General features: G+C 34.2%; 1 protein-coding gene across 1 annotated transcript in view; it reads right to left on the minus strand.

Annotated features, from left to right (window-relative positions):
* Nucleotides 1-18,625: 18,625 nt before the first annotated feature.
* Nucleotides 18,626-25,493, minus strand: part of ANTXR2 (ANTXR cell adhesion molecule 2) — a 141,582-nt gene continuing 134,714 nt past the window's right edge. Inside the window, exon 17 of the mRNA XM_033106314.1 lies at nucleotides 18,626-18,729. Coding sequence (XP_032962205.1) covers nucleotides 18,691-18,729 — 39 coding nt within the window. The 3' untranslated portion in view covers nucleotides 18,626-18,690. The remainder of the gene's footprint in view (nucleotides 18,730-25,493) is intronic.

The following is a 25,493-nucleotide window of genomic DNA, read 5'->3' on the forward strand; positions in this document are numbered from 1 at the left end:
CTCTGTTATATTTGTGTGTCACTTAATTAAAATTATTAAATTTTACTTTTATTTTTATTCTAATTTTTTAAGACAAAATGCAAGCCACTGAATTTTACAAAAGAGTTTAAGTCATTTTTATTTGCAATTATGAATAATACATTTGGTCTTACTTTTGTCATTTTGGTATTTTTAGTTTCTGTTTTTTGTCTTTCTTTTATGTTTATTTCATCACTACTTTTAAATCATCTGCTATATAAGCAATTTTGTTTTGTTTAGCTTTGTTTTTGTCTTTCCCAGTTATTTGGAAACAAACACTTTCTTTTAATTCTAAAAGTGCCTACTTTTGAAATGATTTTTGAAAAGTTTTAACAGAAATAGCTCTAAATATCAGACTCAAGAAATCATTTACATATTCTCCCATATATAAAATCAAGGCTATATCATGTTTTTATTTCTTCCACATCATAATTCTCAACAATATGTTTGAAAGCTTTATGAGTATAAATCATGGGTCTATATGCCATTTATACATAACATAATTTTTTATGGTAGATAATTATTTATTATTATCTTTTAAAAAATAAGGTCTTGAATTAATTTTGTAATTCTACTTTATAACCATATTTTTAAATTATGATATTGTCTTCCTTTGATTTTCCGGCTTTCTCTAAATTTTTACATTATGTATTACATTAAATAGTTGTCTGTACATTTTCATGCAGTTTTATAATTATATTTACAATAATTTACTTTTACAATTTAGCAGAGTTCATCATCAACAATTCTTTAACTCCTTGACTTTCCATTTCTTGAGCACTAATTTTTCTTTATATTTCAACAAGTTTTCAAGAAGGAAATATGGATGTAATGGTTTATAGGATTTTTCACAACTTACTGTTTTCTTCACATTTTAAACATGTTTATGTGTAACAAATGGAAGTTACCAAAGTTTTGCCTCTCTAATTCTTCAGATATTCTGAGGCCAAGATGATCTTTCTTATGTTCTAACTAGACACATGCATAATTTTTTAACCTCATAATTTAAAAAATGTATTGCTGTATGTCTATATTTTCTTTCTTCTTTACTACTTATTTATTTTACTGAGAATATGATAAGGTCATTTCATCTGTATACTGAGGTCTTCTTTTAGAGCAAAAACATTTTCTTCAAATATGTCTTAGATTACAGCTTTTTTTTCATTTCTTCTCCTGATTATTATTTTTTCTTTTTTCAAGTGTTCCATGCATTGTCTCACTCATTTTAATAACTTTAATTCATTCAATAAATATTTATTGGGATATTGTGCTATATGTAGAGAATTAAGAATAAAACAAATCTTGAGATCATATTTTTACAGTTCAGCAGGGAATAATAAACAAGAAACTAAAAAAAAATATATAGAGATTTATTACAGGAGAAGTAAAGGGGCACCTGAAGGATCAGAGGCAGTTTGCAAGAGAAAATGATAATTAATTTGAAACCTGTCTGATGATGAAAATAAAGTGTTGAAATATCTACAGTAGGCCCAAGATGGAGTCACTCATGCTAAACCTCACATCAGCAAACCAAATCTTAACTAAGTTTCTATGCTCAGCTCTCCCAGAAAAAGAATGACTAGATCAATCAATCAATGCTTGCCAGCTCAGCACAAGTTACCTGATTGGCTCCAAGATTTCACTTTGCTCTTTTCACTTTCCTTTGTTACAGGGAAGTAACTCTGCTTTAACTGATCAGCAAATGCCCAGTATAACTTTCAAGTTCCTGATCACTCTGAGCTGTAAAACTCTCTTGCCTTGTACAGCTCTTCAAAGCTCCCTTCTATTTGCTAGATTAGATGTTACCCAAGTCATGAATCACTGAATAGAAGGCCATTTGATCAGTAAATTGTGGAAAATTTTCTTTTAACAATAGTTACTAGATTAAGGGAGGTGAGTGAGTAGGAGGGGGGATCTTTCAAGTTCATCTTCATTGTAGTTTTTTATTTTTTTCTGAATGTTAAAAGAGCTTCTCCATGTTTTTACTTCATGTGACTAAATATTTTGTAGCATCTTTCCTGAAATGTTGATTTTTGTTGATCTAGCTTTTAAGATTTTCAGTTTCTTTCCAATTTTTATCTTAACTGACTCAATTCTGTCAACTCACTTCTGTATTCTTTGTATCTCACCCAATTAACTTTTAATTTTATTTTTTTCTTTTATTATGGATATTTACAAATGACTGCATCGGAGATGGCAATTCAAATGGCATTTGTACTTGGAAATATATTTGTTTTTGAATAAAATTATATATTTTAAAGAATAATATTACCTGAAATGCCACCATTCAGTATTACTACTCAACTTTTTTGTTTACATCTATTGTTATATCTAAAATTTATACTTCTAAATCTTTATCTGTATTTGTTTCTATTATATGATTTTAATTGTTTTTATAATGAAAATTACAGTGTACCTACATTTTATAACCTAGCATTTTAAAATATATATATATATATGGCATGCACATTTCTCATGTATGAAGTATTCTCCAGTTTATCATATGTACTGGAATTTATTTTACCAATACCCTATTATTGTTATTAAGATAGGTTCCAATATTTTGTTATTACTGATGGTACTGCAATATTCAATCATATGGCTACATTTTTGGTCATATATCTGATTTGTTTTCTTTTTTAGAAAACATAAAGCAAATCTATTTGATTCTAGAGAATGCATGTGTTAAAGATTTTATGTCAGTTTTCAAAACTTCTAGGAAAGAGAGGTATTTATTCTGCAATAAAGCTATACATGATCCTGGAAAACTACACACACACACACACACACACACACACACACACCACAGGCATACCTTGTTTTATTGTGCTTTGCTTTACTGTACTTCGCAGGTATTGCATTTTCTTTTCAAATTGAAGGTCTATGGCAACCCTGCATCGAGCAAGTCTATCAGTGCCATTTTTCCAACAGACTCAGATGATAGTTAGCATTTTTAACAATAAAGTATTTTTTAAGTCAGGTATGTACATTTTTTAGACATAATGCTTTTGCACACTTAATAGACTACAGTATAGTGTAAACATAACTTTTATAAAAATTTGTGACACATTTTACTGTAATATTAGCTCCATTGTGGTTGTTTGGAACCAAACCTAGAATATAATAATCACCAAGGTATGCTGTATGTGTATGTGTGTGTAATATATATATATATATATATACATATATATAATATGTATATATATATATATATATATATATATATATATCACCTGTTAGCACCATTCACCTATTTTATATATATATATATATATATATATATATATATATATATATATATATATATAAAACCACACATATATTTTAATGGTGCTAATAGGTGATTGATTCAATATCTTCTAGTAGTATTTTTTAGCTGTGTAACAGGAAAATTCAAAGCAATAGTTCAGAACTAGGAATTTGTATGGTGGGTGTTGCCAACTGGCTATAGACAACGAACCTGAGAATGTTGAGCCTTTCAAAATTATTAGAAAAGAGATCTTAGTTGGCATAAAGATTAGCAGAATTTTTCCACCTGGATTTTGTCAATGTAAAAAACATTGAAACCTGTAGAGAATGTTTATTAATTTATTTGAGCAAAACTGATGACAATTGCCAGGAAGCAAAATCTTAATGGATGGAGAAAAATGCTCTGGCGAATTACAGTTTTGCAACTTATTTTATACGCTAGAATAAAAGAAGGAGATGTAAGGAGGGTTACATGAAATCCATTGGTAATACATTAAGGGGGCAGAAGAAAGTAAAGTGAGGAAATCTCTGGGATTGAATAAAAAGTAAAATGAAGAGACATTCTTCTTTTACATTGGTGGGCACAGGATAGTTAATAATTAACATTTACAGCACATAGATAGTGTCAGTTTTGAAAACTGACATAAAATCTTTAACAATTTGGGGAACAAGATAATGATGAGGGGTTCTTTGGCCTCCTGCTCTGGTGTGGTGGTTGTGTCCTGAGAGGTCTGCAAAAGCAGATTACTCTGACGTTTCAAAAGTGTGTTATCTTAGATGCAAAAAGACAATAGACAGACTCAATTAAGGTAAAGATTTACCTTTGTCAAGTAACCTACAGGCCTAGGACAAGACTAGCCAGCATGATTCACTTTTAGTTAGAAATTTTTATGTTCAGATCATCCTATGTGGTTACTTTCTGTCTCTGAGATTATAAGGCCTGTCATGTAGTCCTCCCCTGAGCTTGTTGGGTTTAGTATATGGCCCCATTTTCATATACAGTTTTAATAAGTTAGAGTCATCTGAAATTAAAACTAACATATAACGTAAATTTTCGAATGCCACTATGAGAATTTGAGTAATTTTTAATTTAGTTCCATGCTTAAAGCATACAATATGAATTTAAACTGTTACTTGAAATAAATTTCTTTCAAGAAAACATTTTCACAGGCCTAATTCTTAAATTCATTTTCTGCAGTAGTGTGGTAGGCAGAGTGATGCTCCTTTCACCTACAGATGTCTGGAACGTGTGAACATGTTACCTTAACGTGTCAAAAAGAACTTTGCAGATATGAGTAAGTTTAAGGTCCTTGAAATGAGGTCATTAGCCTGGATTATCCAGGTGGCCCAATCTAATCATTCCTTAAAAGTGGAAGAGAAAGGTGAAAGCGTAGGTCAAAGAGATGCAAAGTGAGGAAAATCTAACTTGCCATTGCTGGCTTTGAATGGAGGAAGAAAACCGTGAGTCAAGGAACGTGAGTAGCCTTTAATACCTGGGATGGCGGACTGCTGATAGCCAGCAAAACAGCAGAGACCTCAGTCCTACAACCTCAAAGAAACGGATCCTCTCCTATAACCTCCATAAGGAATACAGTCAGACTCCTGACCTGTAGAGCAGTTAGATAATAAATTTGTGTTATTTTAAGACATGAGAGTTATGATCATTTGTTACAGAAGCAATAGGAAACTATTGAAATTAGAGATAAGAAGCTTCATGAAAGGTGATAATCATGTTTCTGTCTTTTTACTGCTGTAAAAATACGTGGCCAACAAAGTGCCTATAAGGTACCCAGAATCAATATATCTATTGATTTAACTAAGTAAGTAATTAAGCCCTAAACATCGTTCTCATTATTTTGACTTTACTTAGTAGTGAAGATGTTCTCACTAGATTTTAACGGAGGATGAGAACATACTGATTACATTCTGATTTCTAACTAGATGAAAAATGCAAACAAAACCCTGGGAAAAGAGTAATTTCTTACGTGATTAGCTAAGTAAAACTTTGTATGAATGGAGAGGTTGGACCCTTCCAATGCAATGCTTGATCTCATTTTATTTGATTAGGCATATTATGGAACAACAGCACGAAATGCATTACTATACTAATGTAGCCTCCAAAATGTGAATCTCATTATAACTGTGGCCTTGAGGCCTTTTAATGTTGAATCTGAACAAGTTAAAATAATTCCAAAGAGTGTACACACACACACACACACACACACACACACAAACAAATGTGTTAATTATACCGTTTGCAGAGGAAAGCTTAACCCTTCTGCCATTCAGGGAAAATAAAAAAGGAAATAGCACATCAGTCAATTTGTAAAAATGATAAAAGTAGTCAAACCACTTAAACGTTGCAGCAATTCCAAAAATGCTTAATTGTGTGATTTGGGAGATGGATGATAGTCATGGCAGTATAGTAGAAACTTATTTCATACCACTGAATTATACACCTAAAAACGGTTAACATGGTAAACTTTATGTTTTGTGTATTTTACCACAATAAAAAAAATTGAAAACATAGCTGTCAAGCGGAGTACCAGTTACCTGTTTGAGAGAGAACTCTAAACACTTCTGGCCATTGCATTTTGGTATTGGAGGCAAATACAATGCAGTGAAGCACTGGATGGAACCATGCTTTACTTACACAGAGAAGACCAGAGCAAGGTCAGCTTCAACAGTGGGTGTCAGTCCCCCATGACCAGTGGGTCTTTCCCCCAGGCACCCTGTGTAGGATAAGGTAAAAAGGAAACTCAGGGCACTCACCTGCAGTTGTTCCTCAACTCCTTAAACAGTCTGCCGTCTTTCCATCTTTCAGAGACTTCCCAGGTTTTTTGCTGTTTTTCCAGAGATTTTCAATTGTAACAGGAAGGACACGGGAGGAAGGGGGCTGCTTAGTCTCGAACCTAGAAGTCTGACTAATCACTTTTTAACTCATTAACAAGTATTCATTAGGAGTGCCAGACACTGCAATTTTATGCTGTACTTATGTTGCTAGGGGGATAGTACCGAAGGAAGAAGGAAGGAGGAAGGGAGGGAGGGAGGGCGGGCGGGAGGGAGGGAATACTCCTCCTCCCAATCTCAGCAAAAATAGCCGTGCTTTCCCTAATGACTCAGGCTAGGTGAGCCCCTTCCCATCACACGCTCTTATAGCACTTCGTATTTCCCTTTCTGTAACTCATGAGCTTTCGTCTTCTTGTTCAGTGTGTGTCTCCACTGGCCAATAGGACTGGCGAGACCAGTTTGTCTTTCTCAAGGCCGTACCCCATCACCCAGTGCAGAGACTTGCACAAGCTAGACACCCACCGATATTCATTACTTAAGCTAATGAACGTGTGAATTCAAGGCAATGTCTCCCTCTTTCTGGCTTTGTTCTTGTTGCTTGTCATCCCTGTACAATTGCTGCATGGCTTCTGACCTTCTTGGTCAGGTTTTGGCTCCTTTCTCTCGGCGCAGAGCCAGCTCCCTTAGCGTAGGCATGGTTTGCACTCATCTGGGGGTCTTCACACTCCTGACACTAAGTCCTCTATCACAGGATTCCACCCCAGACACACCGCCCCCACCCTTTCCCGGGCTATCCGAAGACCAGGGTGCTGGGGATGGCTGAAAGGTTGCCATGCCTGGCTTCACCCTAAGCAGCATTGCTCTTTACCTGCTTTGTGTAGGTCAGTTGGTAAAATGAAGGGAAAGCACTGATGTCAAAACAGACTAAATATCTGGTACAGTTAATTATCACAGGTAAAAAAGCAACATGTAAATCTAGTTCAGGTTTCCACTGTGAAGAGTCACTTTACCACGATTCTTGGAAATTAAAAACAAGACTCAGAATTAACTATCCTTTCACTGTCTTGCGTTTTCTTTCCAGTCTTGTTCAACATGAACTGCCTCTGACATTGTGTGAAGCAATGACCTCTGTCAGAAGGTCCTTCAGCTGGCCCTGAGAATAAATGCCTGCTGACACCTCCCTTTCTCCGAGGAGTCATGTCAACCTTCTTACCCTCATCATTTTTATGGTATTTTGTTTGGTTTACCCTTGGGGAATATTACATTTCTATGTGCCTAAGTGACCTATGAGTTAGACCAAAGCAATGTTTTGCAACCAATAGAATGATTTAAAAGTATTTTGCTTCCTCAGGAAGGCTGTTTTCCACAGAAAATTGTGGGGCAACAACGTGAGCTACTCTCAGCAGCACAGATGTTCTCTGGGGTTGTCCATAGAAAACAGCCCTCATTGGGCATTAAATCTCATTTGATGAGAGCAAGGTTTATTTTTAAATGGGCCTCTCAGGATTCATGCTGTACGATTTTTTTTTTTTTTTAGAGTCAAGTAAATGCCACCTCTTCCACCTTCCACCTATACCCTTCCACTACAATTTTATATTAAATTTGCCTAGATTTTGGCAAATTAGCAGGGTATACTTAATATGCAGCCAGCATATGTTTATTAAATAAAATAATGAATAATACATGTGTAAGTACTATGGAAAATTATAAAATGATATATAAATGCAAGTTATTAATGTTAGCCAGTGGTTTGCCTGGGTTTTGTTAAACATGGTAAGAAATCATTATTTTAGATGTCAAGTTGCTTCACAAGAATGATTAGGGATAGCCTTGGGATCATGGAGCACATAAAAGGTCACGTTATGAGTCATTCATAGCATTTTCGAATATAAATATACTTCCTAGAAAGGAGAGTGTGTGTGTGTGTGTGTAGTTATATTAAGTAACAAAAATATGAGAGATGTAAATACAATTCCTAGTGCATAAATAGAATTTAATAATTTGTTCCAAAGAACTCAAGGGCCATTGGTAAATGGTGTTATATTTTAAGGGCAATCTAGCTGGAGAATCTGATCCTTTTTATTTCTATCATTTTAAAGTTTATCAATTTTATTGATATCTTGTTCAAGATTATTACTTGAACAATGTTTGAAGTTAATGTTAAGTTTTATTAACTTAAAAATTACTCTCCTGGGGCCGGCCCTGTGGCTCAGGCGGTTAGAGCTCCGTGCTCCTAACTCCGAAGGCTGCCGGTTCCCACATGGGCCAGTGGGCTCTCAACCACAAGGTTGCCAGTTCAATTTCTGAGTCCTGCAAGGAATGGTGGGCAGTGCCCCCTGCAACTAAGATTGAACTTGGCACCTTGAGCTGAGCTGCTTCCGGGATGGCTCAGTTGGTTGGAGCGCGTCTTCTCAACCACAAGGTTGCCAGTTCGATTCCTCAACTCCTGCAAGGGATGGTGGGCAGTGCCCCCTGCAACTAGCAATGGCAACTGGACCTGGAGTTGCGCTGTGACCTCCACAACTAAGACTGAAAGGACAACTTGACTTGGGGAAAAAAAAAAGTCCTGGAAGTACACACTGTTCCCCAATAAAGTCCTGTTCCCCTTCCCCAATAAAATCTTTAAAAAAAAAAATCACTCTCCTTTCTTTCAAATATATATATATTAAATTATGGAGGAAAAAACAGTTAACAGGTATGGGCAACTTGCTCTGTAAGATCCTTATATTACCTTAAACCCACTCATCAGTTTTGGATTGGCCTCAATATTTCTGCAAATTTTCAGAGAGGTTTATTTTTTATATTCTTTTTAAGAATCATTTTACCATCCCTTGGGTGTTTTCCCTGAACTCAGCCAACTTCCTTAAGTGACACAAAAACTGAGTTAGCAGACCTCTGGAATTATGAGATGGAGGAATTTACGATATAGGAGTACATAGAATTTAAAAGGGAATATCAGACGTTTCCATTCTTAAAAACACTAAAACTTCCCATGTCATTTTCTCACGTTACGCTCACCCTCTTCTGAGGCTGCTCAGCCACCCTCTGGCTCTTTCTCTCCCTTCATTTTATTTCCCTTCCATTTTAGGAGAGGGGGAAACCCTCCAAGACTTGTTCTATGCAGGGAAATTCAGTTTTATTCAGCCACTATTTCAGAACTCAGACCTGAGATTCACTTCGTACGTAAGAACTCAAATGAAATTTTGAATGTATGACTTTCAAGAGCCCCTCCTCGCTGAGTTCAGTTCTTTGACAAAAGCCGCCATGCTCCTTGTTCACTACAAAGAGGAGAGGAAAGGCGGTTTCGTTTTCCAGTTACCCAAGTAAACAACTAGAGTATTAGCTTTTAATTACCTGGTATTTCCTTTAATAACATTATGAACAACTGGAAATGGGACCCTCTATATTATTAATCACTGTGTTTTGAAATATATATAAATGATCTTACACTTACACAGAATTTTAAAAACAGAGGATCTTTCAGTACTTCTTACATGTCTTCCTGCTTCCATTTTTGCCTCCTAAAGCTTACTCTCCACCCAGAAGCTAGAGTCATTTTTTTTTTCTCCTAGTATAAAGCAGAACATATCACTATCCTGCTCAAATCCTCCAAAAGCTGGCTTCCTGTCACCGTTAATCTTATCTCCTCCCATGGCCTTCAAAGCTCACCCTCACCTTCCTCTCCTCTCACACACCCTCTCTCTCCAAACTCTCTGCCTTTTCTCCATTCAACTTCTTGTTCTTACCAAGCTCATTTTTGTCTCGGGATCTGGGAATGTGCTCTTCCCTCTACCTGGAATTTTCACTCCCTCAGAGAGACCTTCCCTAACCACCTTAACGACGAATCCTTTTCTATAATAGTTTTTAATCTCATCCTGCTTTATTTTCTTCACACCACATATGACATATACACTTGACACCTTGTGAAAGTATGTCTCTGGAAGTCTCATTGTTTATTTTTTGTTCTCTTATTTGAATGTAAAATCCATGAAAGCCAAGATCTTGTGTCTCTTCACTACTGTTTCCCCGGCACCCAGAATGGTGCTTTCTTAATAAATTATAGCACAATGTTATGTGGGGTTTTGTCTCAGTTGCAGCAGAAGTCCCAAAAGTGAAGAGTAATGTAATAGGGTGATATCCTGATGTGCATTATGCTAGGTCTTTTGGGCAGGACATGCTGATATTGTGAAACTGGTGGTAGTAGTGTTAGCAGGTCACCTCCAGCCAATGTGAGCAGCAACAGGACACCTGGGTGGAGGCCAGACCCCAGAGATCTAGGCACAGGGGTGAGAAGTCCCATAGAGATGGGGGTGTGGGGAGAGGTGGTACTGTGGGCCAAATCATTCAAAATAGTGTTCCTCTTGAATAAGTAACAGAAAAAAATGCAAATGTGAAGCAAGAAGGACTAGTTCTAACTTTAAACACACGGCATCTGTTTAAAACTGAGGGGAATATGTTTTGAGGTAGTGGAAAATAAATGCTCCCCTAATTCAAAGGGAATTTGAATTATGACAAGCTCAGAAATATAATATCCAGACAATGTATAAAATGACGTAAGATTTGAGGAGAAATGTTGAATTATCTGTGATATACCCTTTCCTTTAGGGTCTCCTAATCTATTATTGCTTCCAAATGTCAGTAATACTGCTTCCCTGCTTTACACCTTCAAACACTTGTTGAATGACTATTCATCCTGAAGATACGGTAAAAAATTGTGAACATGGCCCTACACTTGATGATTCCTTCCTATATCGCCACGCCCCATCTATTTTCATTCTTCCTTACTCTCTAGTTTGTAATTCACATCTCTCGGTCCTCAAAAATAGCTTGTTTCTATTATTAAGTTGGTGCACAAGTAATTACAATTTAAAAGGTTAAAAATAAATGCAAAAACCGTAATTAGTTTTGCATCAACCTAATAATTCTAGGGCACAATTTTTCACTGTTTACAACATTCTTCTTTCCTCCTCCCTTTATGTCTGTATCCTTCAAACTTCTTGCTTATTCCATTTTACCCTGAAACCCTATATTTGGTTAAATCTTCTTGTTATATGCAACCACAGCACTTTAAACATCCAAAATGCTCATTCCACTTGTTACTTATCTGTTTTCTCCACTAGACTGCAAACTTGACTTATACATTATCACTTCCTTAGTGATTCACATATTGCCTAGCCCTCAGTAGGCATTTAATAATTATTTATTGCATTTCTGTTGTGGAATGTATGTTCTGGAATAACATCAAACATTGAACCAAACAATATAATTTAAAAAAATTATATATATATATATACATATATATATATCTCACGTATATATCACACATATAATATGTACATATATACATATATATACATACATACATGTATGAGTGGTCAGATTCAAATCAATAACCTATGTAAACACATCGTGTGCCATGAATGAATGCCACATGATTTAAGACAAAATAGTTAATATAATAATTTAAGAAATGTTTATCAAGTTCTTTTTTATGTCTCTTGCTGATGTTAGCGTTAGAACATCAACTATTTTTATGCTTCGTCTTTAGTGGCATTTCAATAACTTCTAACTTCTAAATAGATTTTCAAGTATGACAGCAGCAAGTATTACAGGGACTAAACATAGGTGCACTTCTGGACTTATGCAATAGGCTAGGCAAATGCTCCAGAGGCAACAAAAATTGCCCATATGCTTCTCAGCCTTGTATAAGGTTTATTTTTCTGGCAAAAATCTTCCAAGAATTTATTCTCTGGCAGTTTTCCTTTTCTGACAATAATATCAAGTAACATATAAAGCAGTAGAATGGGAACAAGTAGAAGTCCTCCAAAATTAAAATCACTTTGTGTGAAGACAAGATCTAAAGAATTTAGGCAGGTGAGGATCTAATGGAGGAAGCTGAACTCAATTTGTATATTTTCTTATGGTGTCAGGTACAAGGAACATATTTAATGAAAGGAAAAGTATCATAATCTTTCTGGCAGGCTGAATTATATCCACCCCCCACCCCAGATGTCCATGTTCTAATCCCCAGAACCTATGATGGTGATGGTTACCTTAACGGAAAAAAAGACTCTGCAGATGTGATTAAGTTAAGCATTTTGAGATGAGGAAGTTACTGGATATTATCCTAGTGGGCCCAATGTAACCACAATGGTCCTCATAAGAGGGAGGAAGGAGATCAGAGAGAAAAGAGATGATGTGATGACTGACGCAGAGGCTGGAATGATGCACTTTGAAGACAGACAAAGGAGCCACAAACCAAGGAACAAGTGGCCACTAGAAGCTAAAAAAGGAAAGAAAACAAGTTCTCTTCCAGAGCCCCTAAAAAGGAACCAGCTCTGCTCAATGAAACTTCTGACCTCCAGACCTGTAAGAGTTTTAAGCCACCAAATTTGTGGTAATCTGTTGCAGCAGGAATAGAATACTAATACAAGCCCTCTCTTCTCAATTTAATTGATATTGTGGTTTTTCAACGTTGGAAGTTATAAATATATGTATTGAGATTTATCAGACACATATTTAAAGAGTCAAAAGAAATATTTTTTGAAGCAAAGGGATGTCTTCTATGTAATCTATGATTTTAAAGGAATAATTTGAGAAATATACTATTTTCACTTTACCAGTTCAATAGTTAATAATTTTGAAATCACTTGTGAATTGGCCTTTATTATTTTGAATTAGAATTTTTAAAATCATTGGTACATCATTTCAGAGATGATGAACAATCTTTAATGCCATGGTAATTTTGTTTTCTTTTAGTGTTGTGCCATATTATTGTAATCATACCAATCAACATCCGTTAAAATGAGAAAAAGTACACTGAACATTCCAGGGCATAATTTAGTCTTTAATATCCTTTTTAAAAATTATTTGAAATCCGTTCAAACTTTCTGAAATATCCAGTTCCCTATGAAGAATCCCAAGATGTCAATTACAAAAGTCCTGGAACTTTCTCCTTTTTAAACATTAAGAATTTGTTGAAGATTTTTTTATACTTGAACATATTGTTTAAAATTTCATCTTTCTTCCCATGTGACAGCCTCGCACAAACAAAGTAAAGAAAATAGTCTGTCATTGCTCTGTTTAATTAACAGAGACTATTAGAATTAGAGGACATTAAAAAAATCGAAAAAGAAAACTTCAGTTTGATGATAATCATCTCATTTCACATTAGAATTTCAACGAGTAAAAATTCTACTTACAGGTGGTGTCATCTGCTAGAACTTATCAATCTTATTTTGTACTGTCAGTGTTTCTTTCACCAATTACATATACAAATCAAATGGTGGAGTACAAAAACATGCAGAGACTCAGATTTGTTTTGAATTTAGTACATCATGTAAAAATTCAGTACATGATGTTTCCTTTTGCTATCATTTATGACTTTGAAAGCTCTCAATTGCTTTGTACTACATCTTAATTTTAAAGTCACTTTGACTTTCAGTGCACAAAGGCAACACATATCTTTTTGATAGTCTACATTCTAGAAGTTTCACTCTTGATGATTCTATCAAATTGAAATCTACTTAAATGTACATTTTAATAACTTTTGCAGTCTAATTTGGATTATCCATTGACATTTACAGTCTTGCAAATATAATTCATTTAAGATACGGATAACTTTACAGGAATTTGGAGCAATGTTAAGGGACCTTTTTTTAAAAAAAAATTCTTACTTTGTTTTCTTCTACAATATGGTAACTTTTGTAATTAGATTAGCAATTCTGACATATTACATGGCCTAAGCTGTGTTCAAATTACTCAATAAAATGTTCCCCATTGAATATTTCTTATGGGAAACTTAACAAAATACTTGTCATAGGCATAGCTATTTTCATTTGAGATTTTTTTTTCCTCCCAATTTTGACTAAGGAAAGAAGAAATTAATAGCTTAAACTTCTGCAGGGTATGAACTACCTCAATCACTAAAATCGGTGGCATATATATCTCGTGACAATTTCTGTACATTCTCATATATGCCTTTGAGACATGTGTTAAGACTAAAGTCAGACTGAAATACATGAATATGTTTCCCAATATTTCACTCATCTTTTGAGAGATTTCATCAGACGTAAATTTTATTATCGGTTCAACAAATTCTAGTTAGAAGAAATTGAGAACTTACTCTATTATGGCTAATTATCAAATTATGTGTATGCTTCAATGTTTTTGTAACTAAATAGCAGTTTGCAGAGCTAATATTACCATGTTCTACATGTAAAGCAAGTCATTAAAAATATCAGGTACATAAATATGAAAACCTCCAATTTGACTATCTTCACAGAAATGCTGTCAAAGCTGGAAGGAGCTTTAGATTTCTTCAGTTCATCTCCAACCTATGGTTGAGAGGCTGACCTGTTCAATTTTAGCAAGCTAGTTGTGCCCAGGTCTATGGTCTAGGTTTCCATCACCAGATTCCTAAACCAAGGCGATTTGTAGCACGCATCACAGTCTGTCTGTCTGTATCTTTCACACACACACACACACACACACACACATACACACACTTACACACTTTACCTTATTATAGTTCTTGCAAAGCAATCTGAACAAGCAAATTTAAATATTAATTTGCATGTTATATTGTGTACTTTCTTATCAGCATTTTCTTTTGGCAGAAGAGCACAAAAATAAAGTACCTAAAAAACCAGCACAGAGTTTGCAACATTATGAAAAAGAATTTTTTATTTTATTTTACCAAATTGACTGAATTAGATCCCAGTAAATGTATAGATACACTAAAATTAAAGTGTTCTCAGAAATATGCCATAGAAATTTACTAAGTGAAATATTAGTCTAACTCCGAGACTAGAATACACGGCTGCACTCACTTTATTCCTTGCAAATAAGACAACACTCTCCAGCCTCACCTCACCTTGTTTCTTTCCTTAAACATACAACAGATGTACCAGATATGGTCCATGGATCTAGATTACAGATTTACTTTCACATTAAAATAAAGAATGTATGCATTTCTCTCCTATGCACACACAACCACCATAATTTCCCAGTAGCAATAAAACACTAATAAATTTCCCAACGTAATGTGATGCTGTACAAAATCTAGTAAAAGTTAATGACAAGGCTTTGTGATGAAGGAGGAAGTTACAGTGCTTTACAATACTTGTTGATATGACCTAATTGAATTTTGACCTCTTAAAATTAAAGAATAGGAAACTGATCAATCAAAAAATACTTTAGACACTTTGTTGGCTATAATATAGATTGTGTTTTAACTTTTAAAAATAAACCAATAAATTGCCTCTGAGCAGTAAACAATGGTCATTGATATTTACATAAAGTTATTAAGTTCACAGACACCAGATCTTACATCCAGTAAAGATTTATTTAAAAAACAAATACTGAATAATTTATGACTTAAAGTGGTTAGAATAAAGTTAAAGAGAAATATAAGCAAATCATTTGTTCCCCAACAATTTGAAATATAGGAGGTTTAAACCTTACATATTTTTGTCAAAATAGTAATTATCCATAGTGACAGACGCTGCTCTCTACTTAATGGAGGGTCTCAAATTTTACTCTGCATTTCATTGAGAAGCAAATACGAAATTTTAAAATAAAATTAACTTGGGAAAAGGCATCAGTGAGGCAACTCTTAGCACCAAATGTTTTTTCTTGGAGCACCAAATGCTTTAAGGAAAACATTCCAAGTATCAAAGTTTTCAGATAGATAAATATTTATGGATCAAATCCATAAAGAACAGACATTGTTATGAAATATATATAGATGCCTTCAAAACTTTCTTTCCAGGCAGAGTAGACACATAAGTTAGGAGTCATTTACCACTTAATTGTTTTTGCAACTTTATGCAACACAAATGGGTTATGGATAAGGATTTTACTCATTTATTCACAGAAAGATCTTGACTGACATTATGTCCAAAAAATTAAAGAGGAGCTATTTCTCTATATTAAATATAAAATGTTATTAAACTTATAGAAATGACTTTATCCTAACCTTTTATTTTCCTGTTTGAAAGATGTCGAAGTTTTCAATGTAGTCCTTTGGTGAAAACAACAGTACTCTTTAAAGCAAATTCTTCTCATCTGCTACTCAGCCTAATCAGAGAAAATCATAACAAAGGTCTGATTCACATCTTTCAGTGCAATGAAATTCCATCTGTCTTTGAACTTTATGAATGGTACTTTTTTAGGCTACATATAGACCATTGCCTCTCCCTCATCATTGACAGCTCTTCATAGTGGTATTGGAACTGGAAATCCATTTGCATGACAATCTACAGAAAGCTATTTTGCCATTTAAGGGCAAAGGTCTATGTACAGTGCTCATGTAGCAAAATACAAGTGTCATACAAATGCCATATAACACTAGACAAATTTAAAGTAACTATCAAACTAACAGCCTTAGCTTCTAAGCATCCTGATGCTCTTAAACATGATTTAGGGGTGTGCACTGATCAGAAATGAAGCACCAATTGAAGGAAAGAGCAATAGTTCCTGTCCCAGATGCCAGTGCGGAACAAAGATCTACCAGAACTCATTGGATGTGCATCTGGCTTCCAAGTCACACTTGCACATATGGATACTTACTGCCAATAGTATCATTTGTGAACATAAAGACATGTTGGAAGTCAATGTAATTCTGTCCCTGACCACCAGGATGATTATATAGTCAACCAAACAAGGCTTGAGTTTATGTAGGCTTAAAGAACATGATAGCAGAGGCACAGGTAAAATTTTATTTATGAATATGTAGACACATGACTTTGGATCCAGCCAGCCAGTGACATAAATAAACTTGAGCAAAAGATTCAAACTAGAGGATATGTGTGTGTTTGTGTGTGTGTGTGTTGGAGTGTGCGAATATATATATATATATATATATATATATATATATATGTATATATATATATATGCATATTTGTGTGTGCGAGTCACGCTTCTTGGAGCAGTGCCACAAATCTGGACACCAACCAACAAATCACTCCCATCCTTTGAAAACGGGGGTAATTATACTGGGTTGTTCCAAATCGCTCTTTCCATCTCGTGCACTCACATGCCCGCCAAACATGAAATGCTCCCCTTCTCCCCTCCACTGTGATGGTTGTTGAACTTATTTTTAGTGTCATTTGAAAAGCCTTTGTGCTCATAGAGAGACATCCCACTGACCTGGCCACTGGTCATTGTCTATACCAGTTCACATCAAAGCAGGCGCACTTTGTCAGGTTTCCAGTCAAATATCCATTTCGCATCTGAAGTACAGTATCGAAAGTGACTAGATCATTTGAGCTTTTTCCTTCAGCTGCTGCCTTTTTCCTCCCCCACGGTGTTTCCGCTCACGCTAACATAATTTGGCATCGTCGACATGACACAATGGTGGTTTTTCTAAAAAATTATAATACATAAATTTTCGATGTTTCTGTGGTGGCTGATCCTCCTGAAAATTTAATTTATAAATTGATGTGTGGAGGTCTTTTTTTCTCTACTGAATCATAGCCAAGGTAAAGTGCTCCTCGAAATCCAAGGACTGCGCATACAGTAATAGGTCATTCAATGTCAAAAGGCATAAAAAAGATGAGCAAAATCTTCACAGGCTGCTGCTTGCTGTTGCCTTTAATTATATTAATTAAACTTTGAAATTTTCATGCAAAGAGAGTTGCTGGATTGTGACGCTGAGGAGCCCTCGGAGACTTGGCGAAAGAAAAAAACCCTGAGCGGAAGCTTTGTGGTTCCTGCTTCCTTTAAATTAAAAGCAAACAAAACTCCTAGGTATGTTTACAGATATTAATGCTTTATGCACTACTAAACCCTAAACATAGAAAGATGGGTAAATCTACCAATCACAGGGACAAGTTCTCAAATCATGAGTCTCTTACACTCCACTCAAGATCTCTGGTTAGAAGCTGTCTTCCTCTGGAAAAACGCTCTATTAATTTTCTTCTTTTCCCGAGTGCATAATGAAAGAAAGGTGTCTTCAAAAACTAAAGGGCAAAATCTTGCTCGCTACCAGTACCTTGAGGCGTTCTGTTTACATTTTGTCATGCGTGTGCACTTTTCAGTGTTAGAATGCCAAGATTTTCCAGTCAGAACCTTCCCGTAAGGCACATAGTGGTCGGCAACTTGGAAGGCACTTGTGATCTGACAGAGCTAAAAGGCAATGGACTCCTTTATTTGCTTAGCCTGGTGGGAGATTTCATAGTCTGCCTGTGGCTAAACAATCTTGCCATGTAAAAACACAAGTGCCATGTTTCCATGTGAAATTCCCTTCTCCATTAAAGATCCATCACAGCCAGTTATTTTGTGGTCCCTGTTTTGATATCATCATGCTGTTGTTTCTGCTTTGCTCCTCTTCTACACATTCAAACTTTCTTGTATAAACCATAGCATGTAAATTAAAGTTCCTCTTTATTTTCAATGTCATGAATCTGAGTTACGCTGGGTTTCATTAACTCAATATGTAGATGGCAGAACAAGTGTTTGAAAATGTTTGGTGCAAGCAAAGCAGAAGGCAGAGAAAACATTTCCTGACCGAGAGGAATAAAGCTGCTCTTCCAAAAACTTCTAAAATGCACTTATTTGTTTCTTATTTGGTTGAAAATCAGCAGTGTGAAAATGCACCATCTTCATACTTCTTAGTCTCCTGCTTTCCTTTTACTGAGACGAAACTCGGGAGAAGTTTATGCACCGGCCCTAGGAAAGAAACAAATCCTTATTGAAATATCAAAGCAATTATAAAAAAGCATAAGAACACCTACTTTTCCTGCCTTAATATGTCATTAGCCACGGTAAGGTCAATGTTAAGATGAGACACGAAGTCATAAGTTGTTGTTTTTTTCCCTTTGGGTCAAAGCATGACAGTTCAGTCAGATCTTTTCCACAGCAATTTCACCTATACAATGGTATGGTAAAATTAGAGTTGAAAAAAATTCTATGAAAAGAGAAATATGCTATTGCTTTTAAAAGCATAGTGTTACTATTATAGCAATAAAATATCAAAGCCACAACCTTATATGTTTCTTTCTACAATTAATTAAAATTAAAGTATTGCTTTATGCAATCTGGTGCTTCTAAAACTGATATAAAATAGGTGCTTCTAAAATTCATGAGGAGTACATGTAAGTAGTAAGAGACTGAAGATAAGGAGTCAGGGAGAAAGGGAAGCAATGCCATCTCTTTGTGATTCAATTATATAAAACGCTTTTGCAAGAGACTTTTTTATAATCTTGCCCATTGTTGTTGACCATTTCTCACAACCGCACACCATCATTTTGTGCTCTCTACTAATGGTGATTATTTGCATTAAACATTTCCAAAGAGACTTTGCCATTCCGATTCCTTGGCAAGTCAATAAAAGGTTGTGGAGACACGTTGTTTCATATGTAATTGTAAATAAGATTCATTTGAAAACCAAGTTTCCAATTAGTGATAAAGGATCTCCTCCTTCCCTCTCCTTGGTAGGACACTGCTAATACACGGGGCTACATAAATTATGTCCAGATTCCTCAACAAGCCAAAAGCTAACATACTACTTTCTAGTTTAGGGTCAAGATTATCACCCTATTGAGATTTTTCTATTTCTCATAATACCTGCTCTCTAATTTCAGATAATAGAACTTCTCTGTATTTCCAACTAAGAACAGTGCATTCATTTACAATCCATGGTAATATTCAAAAAGAACAACACATATTGTTGGGGGGAAAAAACTTGGAACATAAAAAAACAGAATTTTAGTCCATTTTCCTTTCAAAAATGACTACTAAATAAATTTGTCAATTTCAGAAGTGAATGAAGAAAACAGAAAAAAGCATAGAAGCAAACTAGTTCCCATTAGTTTTTGACTCAAAGGCCAACATTAATCAAATTATCTGTCTTCTAAATAATTTTGGAAGCAACATTATTACTACAATTGTCAGTTTTATTACTTATTTTGTGCCTAATGTCTACAAATAATATCTGTGCAAAAGGAAGTGAGAGAAAAGCAGAGAGAAGAGCATCTTCAAATGAGGTCAAAATTTGTTGGTAAATGCAATGGTTATAGGTTGGATAGTCAGACTGTATTTCTGTATTATCTAAAACCTTCAAACAAGATCTTTAGAATGAATATTAAGTGAAAATATGCTCTTCTCCAGATTTGCTAAGTATGACACCAAATGCCAAGAAAACATTAAAAATGTTATTTTTGTGACATATCTCTTTTCCAAATATTTTTTTCAACGGGGGCAGGGAGGAAAATGACACAATATATATTTGATCAAAGCATTGCTTCTAAGCCACAACAGATATGCAATAAAAATGTAGATATGCAATAAAATATGTATATTAACTATGCAATTAAAAGAGTGACAGAAATTAAAAATATTATCTTCTGGCTCTTTTCCAGGATCCAAATATATGAGGAATGATATTGACAGCAAAGATATGAATTAATGACATCTTTTTATTGTATATTTATGGACCAAAACAGTAGTTTCTCTGTTATGCTTAATTTTGAAAAGGAGTTATCATGAATCTCTACTATTACTTGAGTTTCATCACTAATCAACTAGATTTAGATATAAGGCTCCTTCTCTGACTACTTCTGTTCTACGTACCAGATTAATCTTGGTGAGTCTGATTCATTTACTTTAAGCAACTGGATCATTTAAAAAGTGAGATTCACAGTTCACCTGAATTCTCAAAATCACTACAACACCTAAATTATCCCAGACCTAAATTATTTTCTGTCACATTTGGTGTGATTCAATTAAAGACACAGAAACTCAAATAAAGAAAACCCTATTTATTTTCACCCTGAGATCCTAACTTTAATTCCTCCACAGTTTGTGACTAAGTATTGATCATCAGCTGCCAAATGTCTATTGATTCAAGTACCCCAAAACCCCCTGCTAAACACAGTTACTTCCTCTGTGGAGTGTTGCCTAGTTCTCCAAGTCATGGGATCCCAAAGATCCTATTGCATCTCCACTGTAGCCAAACCACATTATACCACTCCGACCCTTGTTAACTGTGTGTCCAGGGGCAACATTTAACTGCTGTGTACTTCAGTTTCTTCATCAGTAAAAGGCTGGTTAAAGATTGGGCCTATTCTTAACACTGTTAAAAAGATTAAATCTGTTGATATACATAAAGCACTTCGAACAGTGCCTATCATATGGTAAATTTACAGTAAAAAATAAATACTTATTATCCCTCGTCCCTCTACAATGTCACTGCACAGTGTCTTAACATGGAGCAGACTTGCAATAAATAATCACCTAAAAACAAATGAATGGATGGATGACAAGGGTATAAATGAAATGACCAAACTTCCACTGTGGGAGGAGTCAGACATCAAAAGTGGGACTATAAAATAAGCATGAATTTTAGGAGAAAAAGAGGATTACAATGGTGAAAAATGCAATGGTGGAAAGAAGAAAAGAAAATACAGAGAAACCATAAGAAGAAAAGATAGAAAAGGCATAATCAAGAAAAAGAAGAAACTATTGGCCAAAAGGAAATTTGTATTCAGCATTCCATCAGGCATCTTACTCTCAGGGGATAATTTCATGCTAGCTGCTACCATCTATTTACTATCATATTCTAAAACCAAGGTAACACACCCTGGTTGTAAGTGACTGTGATTAGGTATCTACGGCCCTTCAAATACTACTTAATACTATCTTATAAAACCCATCGTGATAATGTTAATTATGTTCCAGGTCATGATGTTTGAGCTGCCACTGATGTCACAGCAAGCAGTCTAAGCCAGACCAATGTTGAGCAATTTTTACTTGCAGAAAATGGGATATGGCAAGGTTTACAAGATTTCATATCTTCATGCTTACAGTGTCTACACAGTAAAGGTATGTTATCAAGGTAACAAGCAAAGCAATATGCTCATAAAACAGCTGGAACATACAATTCATCAAAAATTAGTACAGAACGGAAAAGAGTATTACTTATTAGTGTTCATTTTTCTGAGAATATTTCACTTTACTGATAAATAACACAAGTGCTAAAATTTTTTTAAAAGTTAATTAAATGGTTTAATAAAAACTGTTCAATGTAATCTAAACATCTAGAAATATACATAGAGACATATATTTATAATTTTAGTACTTTATTCTCTATAGAGAGATCAATACAAGTATCAGGTAACAGGCCTATATAGTCTTTAGAATAAACCACTAAAATTATAATATGCTAAAATAGATGAATGCAAGATTTTTGTTAGGAAGAGCTAAAATAAATGTGTAATATTATACTTAGGCTCTATTTTACAAAACAATTTTAAAAATTTGAACACAGGCAAAATAAGTATTTATAGAATGATATAACATGTACTATACTATGAACTATAATTATTAATATGAAGAAATAACATTAATTTTCCTTATTTTTTGAATTTTTAATTCAATATTTTTAATAAATTTTCTTGATGTAAAATCATGCATCTAAATAATGGATAAAATCAAAGTATACTGTTGTTGTGATGCTTTAGGCAACACCCATACTACTTTTTCAATTAGACAATCTATACAATGAATTTGAATTTGGTATTGTGCTTTATAAATCACTAGGCGATAAACTTCAACAATATAGTTGACATAAAATTGAATTAAATTAGTATCTGAGGACTACATTCATTTAAAAATGAACTATGAGTGCATTCCTTCTTTTGTCTTGGGAATACAGAATTCCTTGGATGCAATGAAATAATTGTTAAATTTACTCATTTTTCATAACAGGAAATTAGGAGTAAAATTTCCTAATATTTAAAGAAATTAAGGTTAGGCAGAATGAACAGAATTTGACTACTGACTTTAGATTATAGCCAAACATGTTTAAGGAATGTTAATTTCAAAATTGTGATAATTTAGATATTGGATGAATAGGTTATAGTTTACTTTCTCAGTATACCAAATAATGAGTTAGGCAAATTAACTGTAAACAAGATTACTATGGGTATGTTTACCAACTGAAAATAAAATGTTTTATAGTATATTAGAAATGCATTTATATATTAATAATTGGCATCACTGTAATATGACCTTGATATGACAACACTTTATCTGCCTAATAAAAATATAGCTTAAAAGGAATAAAACTCCCTCCCTTTAAAGGTATACAGTCTTATGCAACCTTATATGGATCACATTACCTAATTAATGAGCTTCCATGGCAAGAAAAGAAACTTCATGCATTCTAGTGGAAGTATAAACTAGCAAAAATTATGTAGTAAGCAGTGTAATAGTAACAGTTTTTAAAAGCTTATATGCCTTGACACAGTAATTTCATGTTGAGATTCAGCCCCATAAAATATCTAGACAAAGATTTAAAAATATTTACCACAGCATGTTTATAATAATGAAAAACATAATCAGTATGTTTATATTTATTTCTGTCCAACAATCAGAGAATAGTTAAATAAATTATGATTCATCTATCTAAATATTATATAACCATTAAAATAGAAAATTCAAAGAAAACTTTTTAAAGATACAGGTAAATGCTAAGTGAAAAAAAATGCCAAATTGTATATATACATAATTGTAATCATGCAACATACGTCTAATTAGTAAAAGACTAACAGACAATACACCAACATGCTATGAGTAGTGGAATTGCATATGGTTTCTTATATTCTATTGTATACGTTTTCTGTGTGTTCATATATTTGATAGTTTAAAAAATTAGTTTTTAGTGTCTGGACGTTAATGGGAACCACTTTGAGCACCTCTTGTAATTGCAGAAGTCAAACGTGACTTGTATTCATCTTTTGTTATTGGGATATATTGAGTATTACAATTTTAATAGTTTTCCTTTCTTAAAATGTGGTACATTTTTTTATACCCTCTGTGTTTGTGTGTGTGTGTATGTATATATGTGATATATATATATATATAAAAATTCCCAACTTTCTTAATCATAAAGACTCCAAATTCATCTAAACCTAAGACCCTCAACCTCTATCTTATAGAAAAAGATCTTTTCATGTCTATTTCCCTTCTCTGTTGCCTCTTCTTATTCTGGTAGGAGTCAATAAAGTACTTTGCATGTAGCTGATTTCAAGTGATGATTAAATTAAACTTAACCTGAAATAAGTTAACATAGATAATAAATATGAACTTGAGATTTATACATGCAAACATGTTGAAACTATACTATTCTTCTTAAAATCCCAAAAGTTCTTTTACAAGAAAAAAAAATCCCTTAGGTCTAAAAACTGAATGCTTAACTTCATTTTCTTTGGCTGCTAGGAAAAATAAGTGCAGTATGATTCTTTATATACTAGAAATGTATTAACATCCCAGTTCATCTCTTAAAGCAGAGCTCTGTACTGAAGCTTTACTCCATTACCCACTTTCCCTCCATATAAGAAGGAACAGAATCTGCCAAGGATGAATCACAAAGCAAACTTTGGTCATAACAAAGGTTAAATTCACAATTAGAATCTGTCAGCTTTAACTTCACTTTGCCTGAAGTGATTTTCAGGCAATAACAATTATCTACTAGAATAAGAAGTTCATTGACATTTTTCTGGAAATTGTTCTTGGTAGTTCCTTCTCTTGGGTCTCATAATAAGTAGGGATTGCAAGTTGATGGCCAAAATGAAACTGTCTTGTTGTATGTGACTGCTCTGCAGTTAACTAAACCAAAAGATGAAAACAAGACAATAGTAGAAATGGATATATTTCCTGTTGGTTAACTATATAGACTCCAACTCTGTTGCAATATTTGAAAACTGATTTCACCCATTTTTTTCTATTTTCACTGTAGCCAGTAAGAGTAGCATTAACCAGAGCAAGTGTCATGTTTCCAATCTCTTGAACATTAAAATTCTGCTAGCATTAACGCTTGCAAGCTCCTTTACTAGTTATCTGAACAGGATATATTTCCTGGCTAGAACTGTTATGGTATTATGTTCACCTCATAAATATCCATTGACAAGCTGAAGCGTACAACTGCACTTCGGTTTAGACTTTTCAAATACAGATAGATGATTTATTTATATCCTCATTTCTAAAAAAGAGTTTACTAAACCTCTATGCTTTGTGCAACAGTAAACAGTGATTCAAATTTAAAGTATACAATGCACAGATACACATAGAAACAGACACAAGACAATTTAAGAGGTCCAGGAAATCATGAATATTAGGAAAGGGTGTCCACTTGAGGACACAGTAAGCTCTTTGAGTGGAGATTTTCTACAGCAACTGGAGGTAAAAGACTGAAGAGAGGGCATATACTGTCACTTTTCTCTCTCTCTTTCACACACACACACACATACACACACACACACAGATGAGGATGCCAAAAAAATGTATACACATTTTAAGAAGGAAAAAAACTATTAAAATTGTAATACTTGTGACAAAGAGTTGGTTCTTTGAAAAAAACTAATAAAATTGACCATCCTTTGGCTAGACTCACTAAGATAAAAGACACTAATAAAATCAGAAATGAAAGAAGG

Source organism: Rhinolophus ferrumequinum, chromosome 5 (genome assembly GCF_004115265.2).
Source record: "Rhinolophus ferrumequinum isolate MPI-CBG mRhiFer1 chromosome 5, mRhiFer1_v1.p, whole genome shotgun sequence".
Classification (NCBI taxonomy): Eukaryota; Metazoa; Chordata; class Mammalia; order Chiroptera; family Rhinolophidae; genus Rhinolophus; species Rhinolophus ferrumequinum.